Here is a 15,514-nt window from a genome sequence, read left to right as displayed (position 1 = left end):
CATGGTTCTAAGGCTCTCCACAATGGTGGAGGTGGTGCTTGAGTTTAAAATGGTGCACTCGATCCATTTTTAAAATGCATCAACGACTACGAGGAACATTTTGCCCATGAATGGGCCCGCATAGTCTATATGCACCCGCAACCACGGTTTGGTAGACCACGGCTTAGCGGTGCCTCCCTGGGGGCATTACTGAGTTGCGCACAAATGGTGCACTGACGGATGCAGAGCTCCAAGTCCGCGTCAATGCCAGGCCACCAAACATGAGATCTGGCTATGGCCTTCATAAGGACGATCCCCGGGTGCTCGCGATGGAACTCCCGGACAAACGCCTCCCTGCCTCGTAAGGGCATAACTACTCGGCTGCCCCACATCAGGCAGTCTGCCTGCAGTGAGAGTTCATGCATGCGCCTATGGAAGGGTTTGACCTCCTCGGGGCAGGCATCGCGAGCCTCTGCCCAGCCACCGGTTAAAACGCATCTTTTAACTAGAGATAACGGGGGGTCGCTGGTCGTCCAGGCTCTGATTTGGCGAGCCGTCATAGGCGAACCTGTGGATTCAAAGGCAATGATTGCCATGACCACCTCACAGTCCTGTTCGTCGGACCCTTCTGTGGTCGCCAGGGGTAGCCTGCTAAGCACGTTGGCACAGTTGTCTGTGCTTTATCGTGTAGATGTAAGCCGCCAGCATGAGTGCCCACCGCTGAATGCGCGCCGAGGCGTTGCCGTTGATTGCCTTGCACTCGGACAGCAGAGACATGAGGGGTTTGTGGTCGGTTTCTAACGCAAACTTGGCCCCAAAAAGGTATTGGTGCATCTTTTTGATACCGTACACGCACGCAAGCGCCTCCTTCACAACCATACCGTACCCGCGCTCTACCCACAAAAGTGACCTGGAGGCATAAGCAACGGGCTGCAATTTACCCGCATCATTGACGTGCTGTAAAACGCACCCAACCCCATACGCTGACGCATCACACGTAAGGACTAACTTTTTACCTGTGCCAAAAAAGGCGAAAACACTCTTGGAACATAGAAGGTTGTGTGCCTTATTGAAGGCGCGTTCTTGGGTGTCCCCCAAAAACCAATCGCACCACTTTCTGAATAGCACGTGGAGAGGCTCCAGCAGTGTGCTCAAGTTCTGCATAAAGTTTCTAAAGTAATTGAGTAGCCTGAGAAAGGCGCGCAGTTCTGAGACATTCCGGGGCCTGGGTGCCAGGCGAATCGCTTCGGTTTTGGATTTGGTTGGGCGGATTCCATCAGCGGCAATCCTTCTGTCCAAAAATTCAACCTCAGGCGTGAGAAACAGACACTTGGATTTCTTAACTCTTCGGTCTACCCAATCCAATCGACTTAGTACTTCCTCAGATTGCGGAGATGAGAGTCGGTGTCCCTGCCCGTGATGAGTATGTCATCTTGAAAGACAACCGTCCCCAGGATGGACTTGAGCAGACTTTCCATGTTGCGCTGGAATATAGCAGCTGCCGACCTGATGCCAAATGGGCATCGATTGTACACAAAAAGGCCTCGATGTGTGTTGATGGTGGTGAGTAGCTTGGACTCTTCGGTCAGTTCTTGCGTCATATACACAGATGTGAGGTCAAGTTTCGAGAAAAGTTTTCCTCCAGCCAACGTGGCAAATAGGTCCTCCGCTCTGGGCAGCGGGTATTGGTCCTGTAGGGAGACTCTGTTTATGGTAGACTTGTAATCCTCACAGATTAGCACGGATAAATCAGGCTTCATGATGGGGACGATGGGGCTTACCCAGTCGCTGAATTCCACGGGAGAAATTATGCCTTCCCACAGAAGCCGGTCTAGTTCGTTTTCAATCTTTTCCCTCATCACATAAGGCACAGCTCTAGCCTTGTGATGGACCGGTCTGGCATTCTGTGTGATGTAGATTCTAACTTTAGCCCCTTTGAAGGTGCCCACACCTGGCTGAAAAAGATGTTCAAAACGGCTTAGAACTGTTGAGCAGGAGGTCCGTTCCTCTGACGACATGGCGTGAACATCATCCCATTTCCAATTAAGTTCTGCTAGCCAGCTTCTCCCCAAAAGGGCTAGGAGATCTCCGGGGACAATCCACAGGGAAAATCAGTGCACCATCCCTTTGTGTGTGACTGAGAGCATGGCGCTGCCAAGGACTGGGATGATTTCTTTAGTATAGGTCCTGAGTTTGGTGTCGATCTTTGCGAACTTTGGTCTGTTGCTTTTGTGGCGGTCACAGCTATTCAAATTGTTGAACGCTGATGAGGGATTGACTGGCCCCCGTGTCCAGTTCCATGTTGACGGGTATCCCGTTGAGTAGAACCCTCATCATAATTGGAGGCGTCTTGGTGTAAGAACAGTGGACATTGATCATGTTAACCCGCTGTACCTCGGCGTCCCGTGCACTGTTCCAACCATCTTCTGGTTCGCTTTCCGACCCTTCCGATTCGTATACCAGCCGAGCTGCTGTTTTTCTGCACATGCGAGCCAGATGCCCTGTGTAGTTGCAGTTTCTGCAAACGGCATGCTGAAATCGACACATCCTGGTTGATTGCCTTCCCCCACATCTCCAACACAGACCGTTTCCATTGTTTCCCAAGGATGAGCTGCATCTGGCTGATCTCCCTTGAGCTTCTCTCAATCTGTTGTTGATTGCTCGCATTGTGGGTTGATGAGGTGTGATCAGCCGTTCATGTGGCCCTTGATTTTGATGGCTTCTGGCGCCACTGTCTGCTGTTGAAGGCCTGCTTTCCTGCCTTTGTCTGTGTGTGGGGGTAGCGGTTTGTTTCACAATGTGAACCCCTTGTTCCGATGCCTCGTTGGTTGTCGTACCCGAAGTATAGATCAGCCTCGTTTCTTCTTCGCCTGCCAAGAACGTCTGTGCGACCAGTGCTGCTGCCTCTAGAGTCAAGTCCTTAGTCTGTATAAGCTTTCGGAATATTCCTGCGTGGCCTATTCCTTCAATAAAAAAGTCTCTCAGTACTTCTCTCCTTAGTTCATCGGAGAACTCACATGAACTAGCCAGCCTCCCAAGTTCCGCCACGAAGTCGGGTATGCTTTGGCCCACACAGCGTCTGTAGTTGTAGAACCTGTGTCTGGCCATGTGTAGGCTGCTCGCTGGCTTCAGGTGGCCTCTCACCAGTGTGCTCAACTCCTCAAACGACTTGCTTGCTGGTTTCTCGGGTGTCAGCAGGTCTTTCATTGAAGCGTATGTTTTCGAGCCACAGCTGGTCAAGAGATGGGCTCTTCTCTTGTCTGCCTTATCATCGCCCAGCCAGTCTTTGGTCACAAAGCTTTGCTGGAGCCTTTCTATAAAGTCATCCCAATTGTCTCCAGCATTGTATTTCTCATCTGAGCTGTTCGTAGCCATTCTGTGGATTCTGTGATCCCTTAACTCGTCGCCACTGTTAAGTCCTGACTCTAATGTACTGACTTACACGAGACACATGCTGAAGTCAAGGTCACTCAGGACCTGCACCTTTAATTCCAGCTCTCCAGTGCTGCACTTGCCTGAGACCTCCCTTTATATACCTCAGTGGGACAGGTATGGAGTGTCTCCTGCAAGTGCACCCCTGGTGGTAAGGTATGCTTATTGTTACAGGTCATATCCAGTTACAGTCATGTATAGCATGGTAAGATACAGTTATATACAGTAATGTGAGATACATGACACATTTAAAAATAAAATAATTGCCTAACTGAAGATGTAGGGAGTTAAAATTCAACGTGGTTGGAGATGGGACAAAAACAAGTAGTAGGGTTTCCTTTATACACCCCCTCCCCCCCAAGTCGAAGTTTACCCCCATATAGTCAACAATCTTGGCATGCAAGTGCCAATGAACAAACTAAGGAGCTCGTAACCTCACAGCTACGCAATGGGAGATAAAGAATTCACGCCGGCCGTTACAGAGCTGAAGCTATCGTTTTTTTTGGTCTCAGCAACATCCTGCCCTGGCAGTAACCTTTATTACAAAACTGCAACAACATCAAAAATAATGTACAAAAACAGCTGACTGCTGGCTCATAGCCCAACTTTCCAATTTAATTCCACTTAAGATCTTATTTATTTTACTGCTGCCAATCCTGGATCACAACAAGCCTCGTGTGGCCAATAAAAACAATTGTCACAGAAGTGAAGCCATCTGACTGGGTGGGGGTTTTAGAGTGGGTGACAGTGAGAGCCATGGATAACAAACCTTCAGCCTTTCTGTACTGCATGCATGTTAAACTTTTATCTCTCTATGGTTTGTTCGCGTGACTTAAAAAAGCATCACAAGTGCTTTTCAGATTTAAATTGTTACTAAAAAATCCTTCGGCATTTGACTTTTTTTGTTATTACCGAGCTTTCACAACCCGAGCTGCTGATTAGACAAGGGGGCGGAGTGGCTCAGGAATATTTCTGAACAATTCAAAACTCTTACCTCCATTCTATGGGGAAGTGGCATGTTCCATCACAGACCAGGTGTAGTGAAGCAGAGAAAAAGAGAAAGAAGAGGCAAGTTAGGTTTTTGTCCATCAATATAAGACGCAGTGTGTGTGCAAGCTGTGTTAGACTGCACCCTGATCCTTTGAGTTCTGTGTGTGATGTGTGTGTATGCGTGTGCGCATGTGTGTGTGTGTGCGTGCGAGCGTGTGTGTGCGAGAGCTGTGTTCGACTGCACCTTGATCCTTTGAGATCTGTGTGTGTGTGTGGTGTGTGAGAGCTGTGTTAGACTGAGATCTGTGCGCGTGTGTGTGTGCATGTGTGTGTGAGAGCTGTGTTAGCCTGAGATCTGTGCTCGTGTGTGTGTGTGTGTGTCTGAGGGGGCCCCATCTCTGGTTCGACAGGTGTGCAGGCAATCAGACACCATAACTAAGCATCAGATTTGCTGGGATCCTGGAGCGAGGGGAATGAGTGTCAGATTTGAAATATCTCAACAAATCCTTAAACATGGAGTGGGGGGTAAGGGCATTCTTGCAAGCATTGCTTAAATAGAACTCAGCACTGCTTGGTGAATAAATCTAAGCTTAAGGTGGAAAGCAGCAATCAGAGATCTAAAGTGTGAGAGTTGTGATCAGCTGCTGCAGAATTTTAATGCATTGTAAGCTGGTTGCTATATTGAAGCCAAACAGAAAGTTTTCCTATTAAGACTTCAATAAAAAGAGATATTAAATTATTTTGATGGCACAAGATTAAAGTTTTAAGAACACGGATCTCAGAGGAAATGAAACGAATATATTTTTCAATGGCGATCTCTGACAGGATTTACTAAATGCTCACGTCTCTGATCTGTCACCATGCAACTTTATTGTTTACGTGGCTTGCTTCCTATCACTGGCCAAGGCAATCGGAAGCTGGGGCTTCCCCCACACCATTGTGTATGATAGTTATCAGTAAACCTTATTGACCACAGATCATTTACCCACCTCTGTTTGTCTAAGAATTGCTAGGCCAAGTGCATCAGTTAAAGCTGAAAAGCAGATTTAGTAACATTCAGCTACTCAGGCATGTTTAAAGGAGAACAACAACAACTTGTATTTAATGTAGTGAAACATCCCAGGGCGCTTCATAGGAATATTATGAGATTAAAAATTTGACACCAAGCCACACAAGAGAAATTAGGGCAGGTGACCAAAAGCTTGATCAAAGAGGTAGGTTTTAAAGAGCGTCTTGAAGGAGGAAAGAGAGGTAGAGAGGCGGAGAGGTTTGGACAGGGAGTTCCAGAGTTTGGGGCCTAGGCAACAGAAGGCACGGCCACCAATGGGTAAGTGATTATAATCAGGGATGCTCAAGAGGGTAGAATTTGAGGAGGTCAGACATCTCGGAGGGGTTGTGGGGCTGGAGGAGATGAGAGAGATGGGGAGGGGCGAGGCCTTGGAGGGATTTGAAAACAAGGATGAGAATTTTGAAATCGAGGCATGCTTAACCGGATACTAATGTAAGCGAGCACAGGGGTGATGGGTGAGCAGGACTTGGTGCGAGTTAGGACACGGGCAGCTGAGTTTTGGATCACCTCTACTTTACATAGGGTAGACCAAGTTAAATACTGATTGAACTAAATTTTCAAAGCTCCAATATCTTCCCCTGGATGGCGTTTGAACTGTCAATAATTTAAGAAGGCGTTTATATTTTTAGGGATGTGTGCAAGCCAGAGATTCAGTGAGAAGGCTGTCAGTTTTGCTTTGGAAAAAAAGCCAAGTTAATATTAATCTTCAGTTGAAGTGCCAAGTTCCGAATATTTTTTTTAACATGTCCAGCCATTCCTGACACCTTGCACTCAAGTCAGTAAGATCCCACCCACTGTGATTGCACTGCAATCCTGGGAGGAGACGGAACTGTGAAAATGAAGTTCGAGCTACAACTAACTGCAAAAAAATTGGCTCCAGATTTGGTTCAAAGAATGAATTCTGGTCTGATTTAAAACCGGGTATAACAGCTTCTCAACTAGTTCTCACAGCCCTCTGTGTTTTTGTTAAAAGCTCCATTTTTTTGGTAATCTCTCTCCTCGTTCAACAGTCACTTCAGTGCATCTGTTGCCCAGCTGGGAATTTTGAGGGGTGGCAATCAAGCCACACATCACTCCATCTTTCTGGCATAGTGCCATGAATAAGATTGCGGTCAGACTTTTATACACCTCAAGGTTGTGCACATCCCACTCGTTATACTGACTGACATTAATCAAACCTCTCCCAGAGAAGCTGTCATTGTTCTTCTTAAATCTCATTGAAACATACAAGGTTCTGATGGGGGTTGGTAGGGTAGATAGCGGGACCGGTAGCATAGTGGTTATGTTACTGGACTAGTAATTTGGAAACATGAGTGCAAATCACATCATGGCAACTGGAGCATTTAAATTCACTTCATTAAACAAATCTGGAATTTAAAAAGCTAGCATCAGTAATGGTGACCATGAAATTGTTGTAAAAATCCCTCTGGTTCACTAATGTCCTTTAGAGAAGGAAATCTGCCGTCCCAGTGGATTGGAAAATCGCAAATGTAATGCCCCTATTTAAAAAAGGAGGCAGACAAAAAGCAGGAAACTATAGACCAGTTAACCCTACATCTGTCGTTGGGAAAGTGCTGGAGTCCGTAGTTTAAGGAAGCAGTAGCGGGACATTTGGAAAAGCATGATTCAATGAAGCAGAGTCAGCATGGTTTTATGAAAGAGAAATCATGTTTGACAAATTTGCTGGAGTTCTTTGAAGATGTAATGAGCAGGGTGGATAAGGAGGAACCAGTGGATGTGGTGTATTTGGATTCGATAAGGTGCCACGTAATAGGTTACTGCATAAGATTAAAGTTCACGGGGTTGGGGGTAATATATTAGCATGGTTAGAGGATTGGCTAACTAACAGAAAACAGAGAGTCGGGATAAATGGGTCATTTTCCGGTTGGCAAAAAGTAACTAGTGGGGTGCCATAGGTATTAGTGCTGGGACCTCATCTATTTACAATCTATAATAATGACTTGGATGAAGGGACCGAGTGTAATGTAGCCAAGTTTGCTGATGATACAAAGATGGGTGGGAAAGCAAATTGTGAGGAGGACACAAAAAATCTGCAAAAGAATACAGACAGACTAAGTGAGTGGGCAAAAATTTGGCAGATGGAGTAAATGTGAGAAAATGTGAGGTTATCCACTTTGGCAGAAATAATAGAAAAGCAAATTATAATTTAAATGGTGAAAAATTGCAAAGTGCTGCAGTACAGAGGGACCTGGGGGTCCTTGTGCATGAAACACAAAAGGTTAGTATGCAGGCACAGCAAGTAATCAGGAAAGCAAATGGAATGTTTGCCTTTATTGCAAGGGGGATAGAATATAAAAGCAGAGAAGTCCTGCTACAATTGTACAGGGTATTGGTGAGGCCACACCTAGAGTACTATGTACAGTTTTGGCCTCCGTATTTAAGGAAGGATATACTTGCATTGGAGGCTGTTCAGAGAAGGTTCACTAGGTTGATTCTGGAGATGAGGGGTTTGATTTACGAAGATAGGTTGAGAAGGTTGGGTCTATACATATTGGAGTTCAGAAGAATGAGAGGTGATCTTATTGAAACGTATAAGATAATGAGGGGGCTCGACAAGGTGGATGCAGAGAGGATGTTTCCACTCATAGGGGAAACTAAAACTAGGGGACATAATCTTAGAATAAGGGGCCGTCCATTTAAAACTGAGATGAGGAGGAATTTCTTCTCTCCAAGGGTTGTAAAATCTATGGAATTCTCTGCCCCAGAGAGCTGTGGAGGCTGGGTCATTGAATATATTTAAGGCGGAGATAGACAGATTTTTGAGCGATAAGGAAATAAAGGGTTATGGGGAGCGGGCAGGGAAGTGGAGCTGAGTCCATGATCAGATCAGCCATGATCTTATTGAATGGCGGCAGAGGCTCGATGGGCCAAATGGCCTACTCCTGCTCCTATTTCTTATTTTCTTATGTTCTTACCCGGTCTGGCTTACATGTGACACCAGACCCACAGCAATCTGGTTGACTCTTAACTGCTCTCTGAATTTGCCAAGCAAGCCATTCAGTTGTACCAAACCGCTACAAAGAACAACGGTTCAAGAAGGCGGCTCACCACCACCTTCTCAAGGGCAATTAAGGATGGACAATAAATGCTGGCATTGCCAGCGACACCCATATCCTGAGAATGAATTTAAAAAAGATGCTGTGGGGCTGTTTCCCCCGGCTGCAGAGTCTACAGCTCGGGGGCACAGTCTCAGGATAAGGGGTTGGCCATTTACGACTGAGATGAGGAGGAATTTCTTCACTCCAAGGTTTTTGAATCTTTGGAATTCTCTACTCCAAAGATCTGTGGATGCTCAGTTATTGCGAATGTTCAAGACAGATCACTAGATTTTTGGACGCTAGGGGAATAAAGGGAAAATGAAAATCATCACCAAAAAAAACCACCGGAAGACCTTCAGGGGAGCTCATACAGATAAGGCGCTGTAAAAAAAGTAATTAAAAGGTGGTCATTAACCTTTGTTAGACCTGCCTCCATGCAGTGGTCCACCCCCTGCTGCCGCCGACTCCCGTCTGCACCAAACCGGCAGTTCGGCGGGCAAGGGGACACTTGCGCTACTTGGCCGCCAGAGGCCGTCAGCAGGCGGTTCCCGGAGGTACTCCCCTTCCGCCAGCTGCAGCCTGAGTGGAAGCTGGCACAGAGGGGAGACCGGCAGCAAAACTCGGCGGCAGTCGGTGGCATCCGGCAGCAGTGGACATTAAGGCCACCAATTTCGGGGCCTAGGTTATGCTGATAGGGTGAGATGAAGAGGGGTGGGAGGAGGCTCGTGTGGAGCATAAACACCGGTATAGACCAGTTGGGCTGATTTGCTTGTTTCTGTGAACTGGGCAAAGAGCAATAAGTGCACTTTCATTGCCAGAGCTATCTCGATTGACTAACGCTTATGTTATGACTTAAAATTGAATTAAGACAAATCTCTGTGTTGTAAAAGGAAAAGGAAATTGTTTTGTCTTATAACACTCCCGGGAAGCACCTTGGGACGTGTTACTAAGTTAAAGGTGCTATATATGAATAAAATGTTGTTGTTATTGTTGTTGTTGTTACGACAGCTCCGGACAGTCTTACTGATATCTAAAGCAAAATGCGTTGCAAAGTTACAGGGCCGTAATTTCGATCTTTTGCCACCCCTCTTAGCGCCCTGGAGGGGCAGCAATGGTGGCGGAAAGCACTTGCATGAGCCAATTTGCAATATCCCTGGTTGTGACACCGGCTCAATTTTTGGCTGCTGCCCGACCCTTGGTGCTCCGTAGAGCGCCTGGTGGGACCGCCTGTGGGAGCGGGTGGTCTGAGCTGTAGCAGCCGCAGTTAGTAAGTAATGCCGACCTCGGGAAAGTGTGATTGTTTTTCAAATGTTTCTTTTGCGATTTATATTGTGGTGGCATGAGTTATGTATTGGGAATGTTTTTGGTGTTTTATTTTCAGGTTTTTTTTTCCAGCCCGGACCTCTGTTGTGGCGCTCCGAGGCCGGCCGTTTGGCTATGGATTTTCCCTTGCTCAACCGGCCTAGCGTCCTAAAAGAGGCAACGCCTTCCTCAGCGTCCCGCTCCAAACTCCGGGTCCAGCTGATGAATTTTGCAGCAGCAGACGCAAACCATTCGCGGGTGCAAAATTTACCGCTCCGCCCGGGACACCGTCCCAACTGAGGTGTGACCGAATTTCTCCCTCACAGCGTTTCGAACTGACCATATCAATGTCATCGCTTAAGATCTTTGTGGGGGTTGGTGAATTGAAACAAAAATCACCTCTGGTTCTCTGTCTTTCGAGCACGCAGCCTTTGACCAGATCAGGCAGCTGCCAGAACAATCTGTTTCACGGCATGTGTTTGCACTGGGGCTGTGAGCTATTCAGCTGCTGCAAGGGCTGAACTAGCACAAGCACAGAGATCAAACATTCAGGGAAAAAAAACACCTTTGTTATGTCTGGCATCAGATGGCCCTTAACATGAGCAGAATCAATGCCAGTGCCTCCAGAATTTCCATTCGGATCTCTGCTACCCAGTTGAGCTTGCTTACTTTGGATAACAAATCATTTAACCAGCTTTCACTTTCTGTGCCACCGATTTATCAGCCTGCCAAGTTAAAAAAAGACTTTTGACACTAAATAGTATGTTGCAATTACATCAATGTTGAGTCCCTGTGCAGTGTGATTGAAAAAAGAAAGATTGGATTTCTATAACCCCTTTCATGACCCAAAGTGCTTTACAGCCAATGAAGTACTTTTGAAGTATAGTCACTTGATGTCATGCCATCACCTCCTAACTCCCGAAAGCCGTTCCACCATCAACAAGGCACAAATCAGGAGTGTGATGGAATACTCTCCACTTGCCTGAGTGAATGCAGCTTCAACAACACTCAAGAAGCTCGACACCATTTAGGACATAGCAGCCCGTTTCATTGGCACCCCATCCACCACCTGAAACATTCACTCCCTCCACCACCGGCACACTGAGGTTGTAGTGTGTACCATCTACAAGATGCACTGCAGCAACTCGACAAGGCTTCTTTGACAGCACCTCCCAAACTCGCGACCTCTAACACCTAGAAGGACAAGGGCAGCAGGTGCATGGGAACACCATCATCTCCACGTTCCCCTCCTAGTCACACACCATCGTGACTTTGAAATATAATGGCGTTCCTTCATCGTCGCTGGGTCTAAATCCTGGAACTCCCTCCCTAACAGCACTGTGAGAGTACCTTCACCACAAGGACTGCAGCAGTTCAAGAAGGTGGCTCACCACCTCTTCCTCAAGGGCAATTAGGGATGGACAATAGATGCCGGCCTTGCCAGCAATGTCCACATTCCATGAACAAAATTTTTAAATATGCGGCAGCCATTTTGCACACAGTACGGACCCACAAACAGCAATGTGATAATGATCAAAGAATCTATTTTAGTGGTATTGATTGAGGGATAAATATTGACCATGAAACCAGGGATAACACCCCCTACTCTTCTTCGAAATAGTGGCCATGGGATCTTTTACGTCTACCTAAGAGAGCCTCAGTTTAATGTCTCATCCAAAAGACAGCACCTCCACCAGTGCAGCACTCCCTCTGCACTGCACTGGGATTTAGCCTGGATTTTTAAACCCACACCCTACTGACTCAGAGGCAAGAGACAGTGCTACCCACTGATCCATGGCTGACGCAGGGCTTTTATTTGGACTCTGATAATATTTTGGACTGTCCCAAGGTCATTTTAAATACGAGCTCAAGACAAAGAATAAGGGGCCGAAATTCACATCTGGTTCAGGTTTCCTCGCCCCCGTAAATGCCGGGAAGTGGGGGGGGGGGGGGGGTGGGGGGGGGAGGAGAAAATGGGGTGTGATACGATTAATAATAATCTTTCTTTTCACAAAAAAACCCCAATAAAACTCGAAACTTTAGCTCACAACTCCGGGTGGGAAATATTTCTGCAAAACTTTTTTCGTGTCTGTTCAGTGGGGAGTGGGAAATTCCATTTGGGTGGGCATTGGAGCGATCTTCTGCTCTTCCCCCACACATCAAGTCATGGGGGTGGGGGGGTGGTTGTGGGAGGTGTATGGCTGGGGGAGTTCTTGGATTTCCTCAGTAATTTCGGCCTAGTCTTTGCCTCCTGACAGGCTCAATGGAACCAACAACTACTGAGAGCTCCAGAATGAAGGAGAGAGCCACTGATTGACCCTGGAGGGGAACGATTCCCTTCCAGAGAGGGCCCAAGCTGCTCCAGTAGGATTTGTGGGGTCAGTCTGCTATGTACCTTGGGAAGCCCTTCTCAGAGATCCTGAACTGCGTCAAAGTGGGATGGTGCCAGTCGAATTTTCTGGGCTTCGATGAGGGCAGGCAATGTTGATTCACCCTTACCCATGATAGTAGCTTACCCCAAAGGGGTAATGACAATTTAGGATGGTGCCTATGGTGGGTTCCATGGGAAGCCAAGAGGATCTGCTTTGCCATACGTCAACCAGCAGAGCAGGTCTCCAGGAACTTCAGACCCCACATATCTACCAGGTGAGCTACCCCAGAGTGGTGAGAATGTGGAACTTGCTACCACAGGGAGTAGTTGAGGCGCCCAGCATAGATGCAGTTAAGGGGAAGCTGGATAAACACGTAAGGGAGAAAGGAATAGTAGGTTTTGATAGAGTGATATGAAGAAGGGTGGGAGGAGGCTCGTGTGGAGCATAAACACCAGCACGGACCAGTTGGGCTGAATGGGCTGTTTCTGTGCTGTACATTCTATGTAATGTGAGAAATTTTCCAATTGGCAATCTTTTGGTGAGAGCACTAAAGCACCAAATACCTTGCCAGATTTATTCATTTGTTTCCTTTAAGTGGAAAAAGGTTACCTATCTGCAAATTTCCCCTTTCCTTCCCCACCCAGGGGTAAATTGGGCCAGTTTATTTATTTAAGTTTACACAAAGTGCAATTAATGCAGATCGCAAGACTTGATTGTAATGAACGTGTTGAGGGGCATGACCAGGAAGTGACTCCAGATATTTAGCCCAGGAAATTCCTGTTATGTTACATCCGATGGGAAATTTTCCAGACTCAGTGCTGAAGTAACAGGAACCTCCAGCAATGAGGCAGTGCTTAGCAAAATTCTTCTGGGCCAACCTTGCAAGTTTTTCCAAGATTAGGTGTCAGCTGTGTCTCAGGGGGTAGCACTCTCGCCTCTGAGGCAGAAGGTGGAGGATTTAACCCCCACTCCGGAGACTTGAGCACATAATCTTGGCTGATTCTTCAATATAGTACGTTCTGGAGTGCTACACTGTCAGAGGTGCAGTCTTTCGGATGAGACATTAAGCCGAGGCCCTTTCAGGTGGATTTGAAAGATCCCATGGTGCTATTCAAAGTAGAGCAGGGGAATTCTCCCCGGTGTCCTGCCCAACATTTCCTCCTTTACCAATATCACCAGATTATCTCGTTGCTGTTTCTGGGAGCTTGCTGTGTGCCAATTGGTTGCCGTGTTTTCCCTACGTTACGACAGTGATTACATTTCAAAAATACATTATTGCTGTGAAACACTTTGGGACTCCTGAGGTGGTGAAAGTGCTATATCAATGCTCATTCTTTCTTATTGCCTATTCCTGACAAGGTTCTGGCCCGGACTGGGTCTGACTGTTGCGGTCTGCTGTGAATGGCAAGGAACTCCAGCCTCTAAGAGCTGCAGCTGCTATTTAAAGGGACACATTAATTGATGCTCTGACCAGTGAAGGAGAACTGGCTTGTAAAAGGAATGAGTCAGCTCCATCCTTGAATGCATATTTGGAGTTTCTCTTCGAAAAAGTGCAGCAAAGGTGGGTTTCCCTGCTTTGGCATTTAAGAAATATGACGGCTACTCCAATTCTGGCCCCACACTATCTCTGTAACCTCCTCCACCTCTGCAACTCTCCAGGATCTCTGTGCTCCTCCAATTCTGGCCTCTCGCGAATTCGCCATTTACATCGCTCCACCATTGGCGGCCATGCCTTCAGCTATCAAGACCCTAATCTCTGGAGTTCGCTCCCTAAACCTCTCTGTCTCTCTATATCTCTCTTCTTCTGTATGATGCTCCTTAAAAGCTCAATCCACCTGTCCTAATATCTCATGTGGCTCGGTGTCAAATTGTGTCTGATAATCGCTCCTGTGAAGTGCCTTGGGATGTTTTACAACGTTAAAGGCGCTATATAAATGCGAGTTGTTGTTGTTGATATTGCGCATGTCATTACAATACAAATATACTATTAATATGATAGCCTTATCTGCCTTAAGACCTTACTGGGAGTTTACATGTGGTACAGATTGGGTGGAGACTCAGTAAGATTGACCGCCACCTAATTTCTCGACCCTGCCAGTGCCAATTCTGCTGCAGCACCACCAGCAATAGTGACCAGGAAAATCCTCTTCAGGCCACTTGTGGAAGCCAGGATTTTCATTCGCCTAGCCATTCTATCTGATTAAGTTACTTCGTTTTCTATTTCCTTTCATATAATTTTTCTCCCCTCAGGTTGTGAGCGCCATTGGGAAGGCTGCCCATCTCTAGTTGCCCTGAAAATGTGGTGGTCACTTCTCCTTGAACCTCATAGTTGGTGCCCTCACAATGGTGTTAGGCAGGGAATTCCAGGATATTGACCTGTGGCAATGGAGGAACAGCCATATATGGCCAAGTCAGGATGGCGTGTGCATTGGTGGGGAACTTTGAATTGGTGGAATTCCCAATACGTTGTTGTGCTTATCCTTCTCAATGGTAAAGGTTGCAAGTCAGGGAGGAGTTTTGGAAGGAGTCTTAATGCATCTTGTAGATCATACATTCTACAGCCACAGTGCAGCAGTGTTGGAGCGGATAGATACTCAGGCTAGAAGCAGGGACACAAAATGAAATGAACTGCTCTGTCCTGGATGGTGTTGAACGTCTTGACTGATGATGCAGCTGCGCCCATCCAGGCGAGTGGTGAGTGTTCCATTATACTCTTGATGAGTCTTGTATTTGGCAGAGAGGATTTGAGGGTTCATGAGTTGAACCACTCATCAGAGAGTATCCAGCCTATGCCATGTTCTTGCATCCATGCTATTGATATGGCTGGTCCAGTTAAATTTCTGACCCCCTGCAAGATGTTGATGTTGGGGGACTTGTTGATATTGGGGCTGTTGAAAGCCAGTGGGAGATGGCTGGGGTTTCTCCTGTTTAAGATGAGCATTATCTGGCAGTTATATGGCAAGAACATTAAAAGCACAGAAACAGGCCATTTGGCCTAACAGGTCTATGCCGGTGTTTATGTTCCACACGAGCCTCCTCCCACCCCTATTTCATCTCACCCTATCAGCATATCCGTCTATTCCTTTCTCCCTCATGTGTTTATCTAGCTTCTCCTTAAATGCATCTATGCTATACACTTCGATTACTCGCTGTGGTAGCGAGTTCCACATTCTATCCACTCTCTGGGTAAAGATGTTTCTCCTGAATTCCCTGTTGGATTTATTAGTGACTATCTGATTTGGTGCCCCCTAGTTTTAGACTCTGCCATAAGTGGAAACATCTTTCCTACATCTATGCTATCAAACCTCTTC

General features: G+C 46.7%; 1 protein-coding gene across 1 annotated transcript in view; it reads right to left on the bottom strand.

Annotated features, from left to right (window-relative positions):
• The window catches only part of musk (muscle, skeletal, receptor tyrosine kinase), a 216,641-nt gene that overhangs the window by 101,917 nt on the left and 99,210 nt on the right, over positions 1–15,514 (bottom strand). Inside the window, exon 8 of the mRNA XM_070870699.1 lies at positions 4,406–4,412. Coding sequence (XP_070726800.1) covers positions 4,406–4,412 — 7 coding nt within the window. The remainder of the gene's footprint in view (positions 1–4,405; positions 4,413–15,514) is intronic.

The sequence above is a fragment of the Pristiophorus japonicus genome, chromosome 1, assembly GCF_044704955.1.
Source record: "Pristiophorus japonicus isolate sPriJap1 chromosome 1, sPriJap1.hap1, whole genome shotgun sequence".
NCBI classification, from domain to species: Eukaryota; Metazoa; Chordata; class Chondrichthyes; family Pristiophoridae; genus Pristiophorus; species Pristiophorus japonicus.
This window is presented reverse-complemented; position numbering and strand designations above follow the sequence as displayed.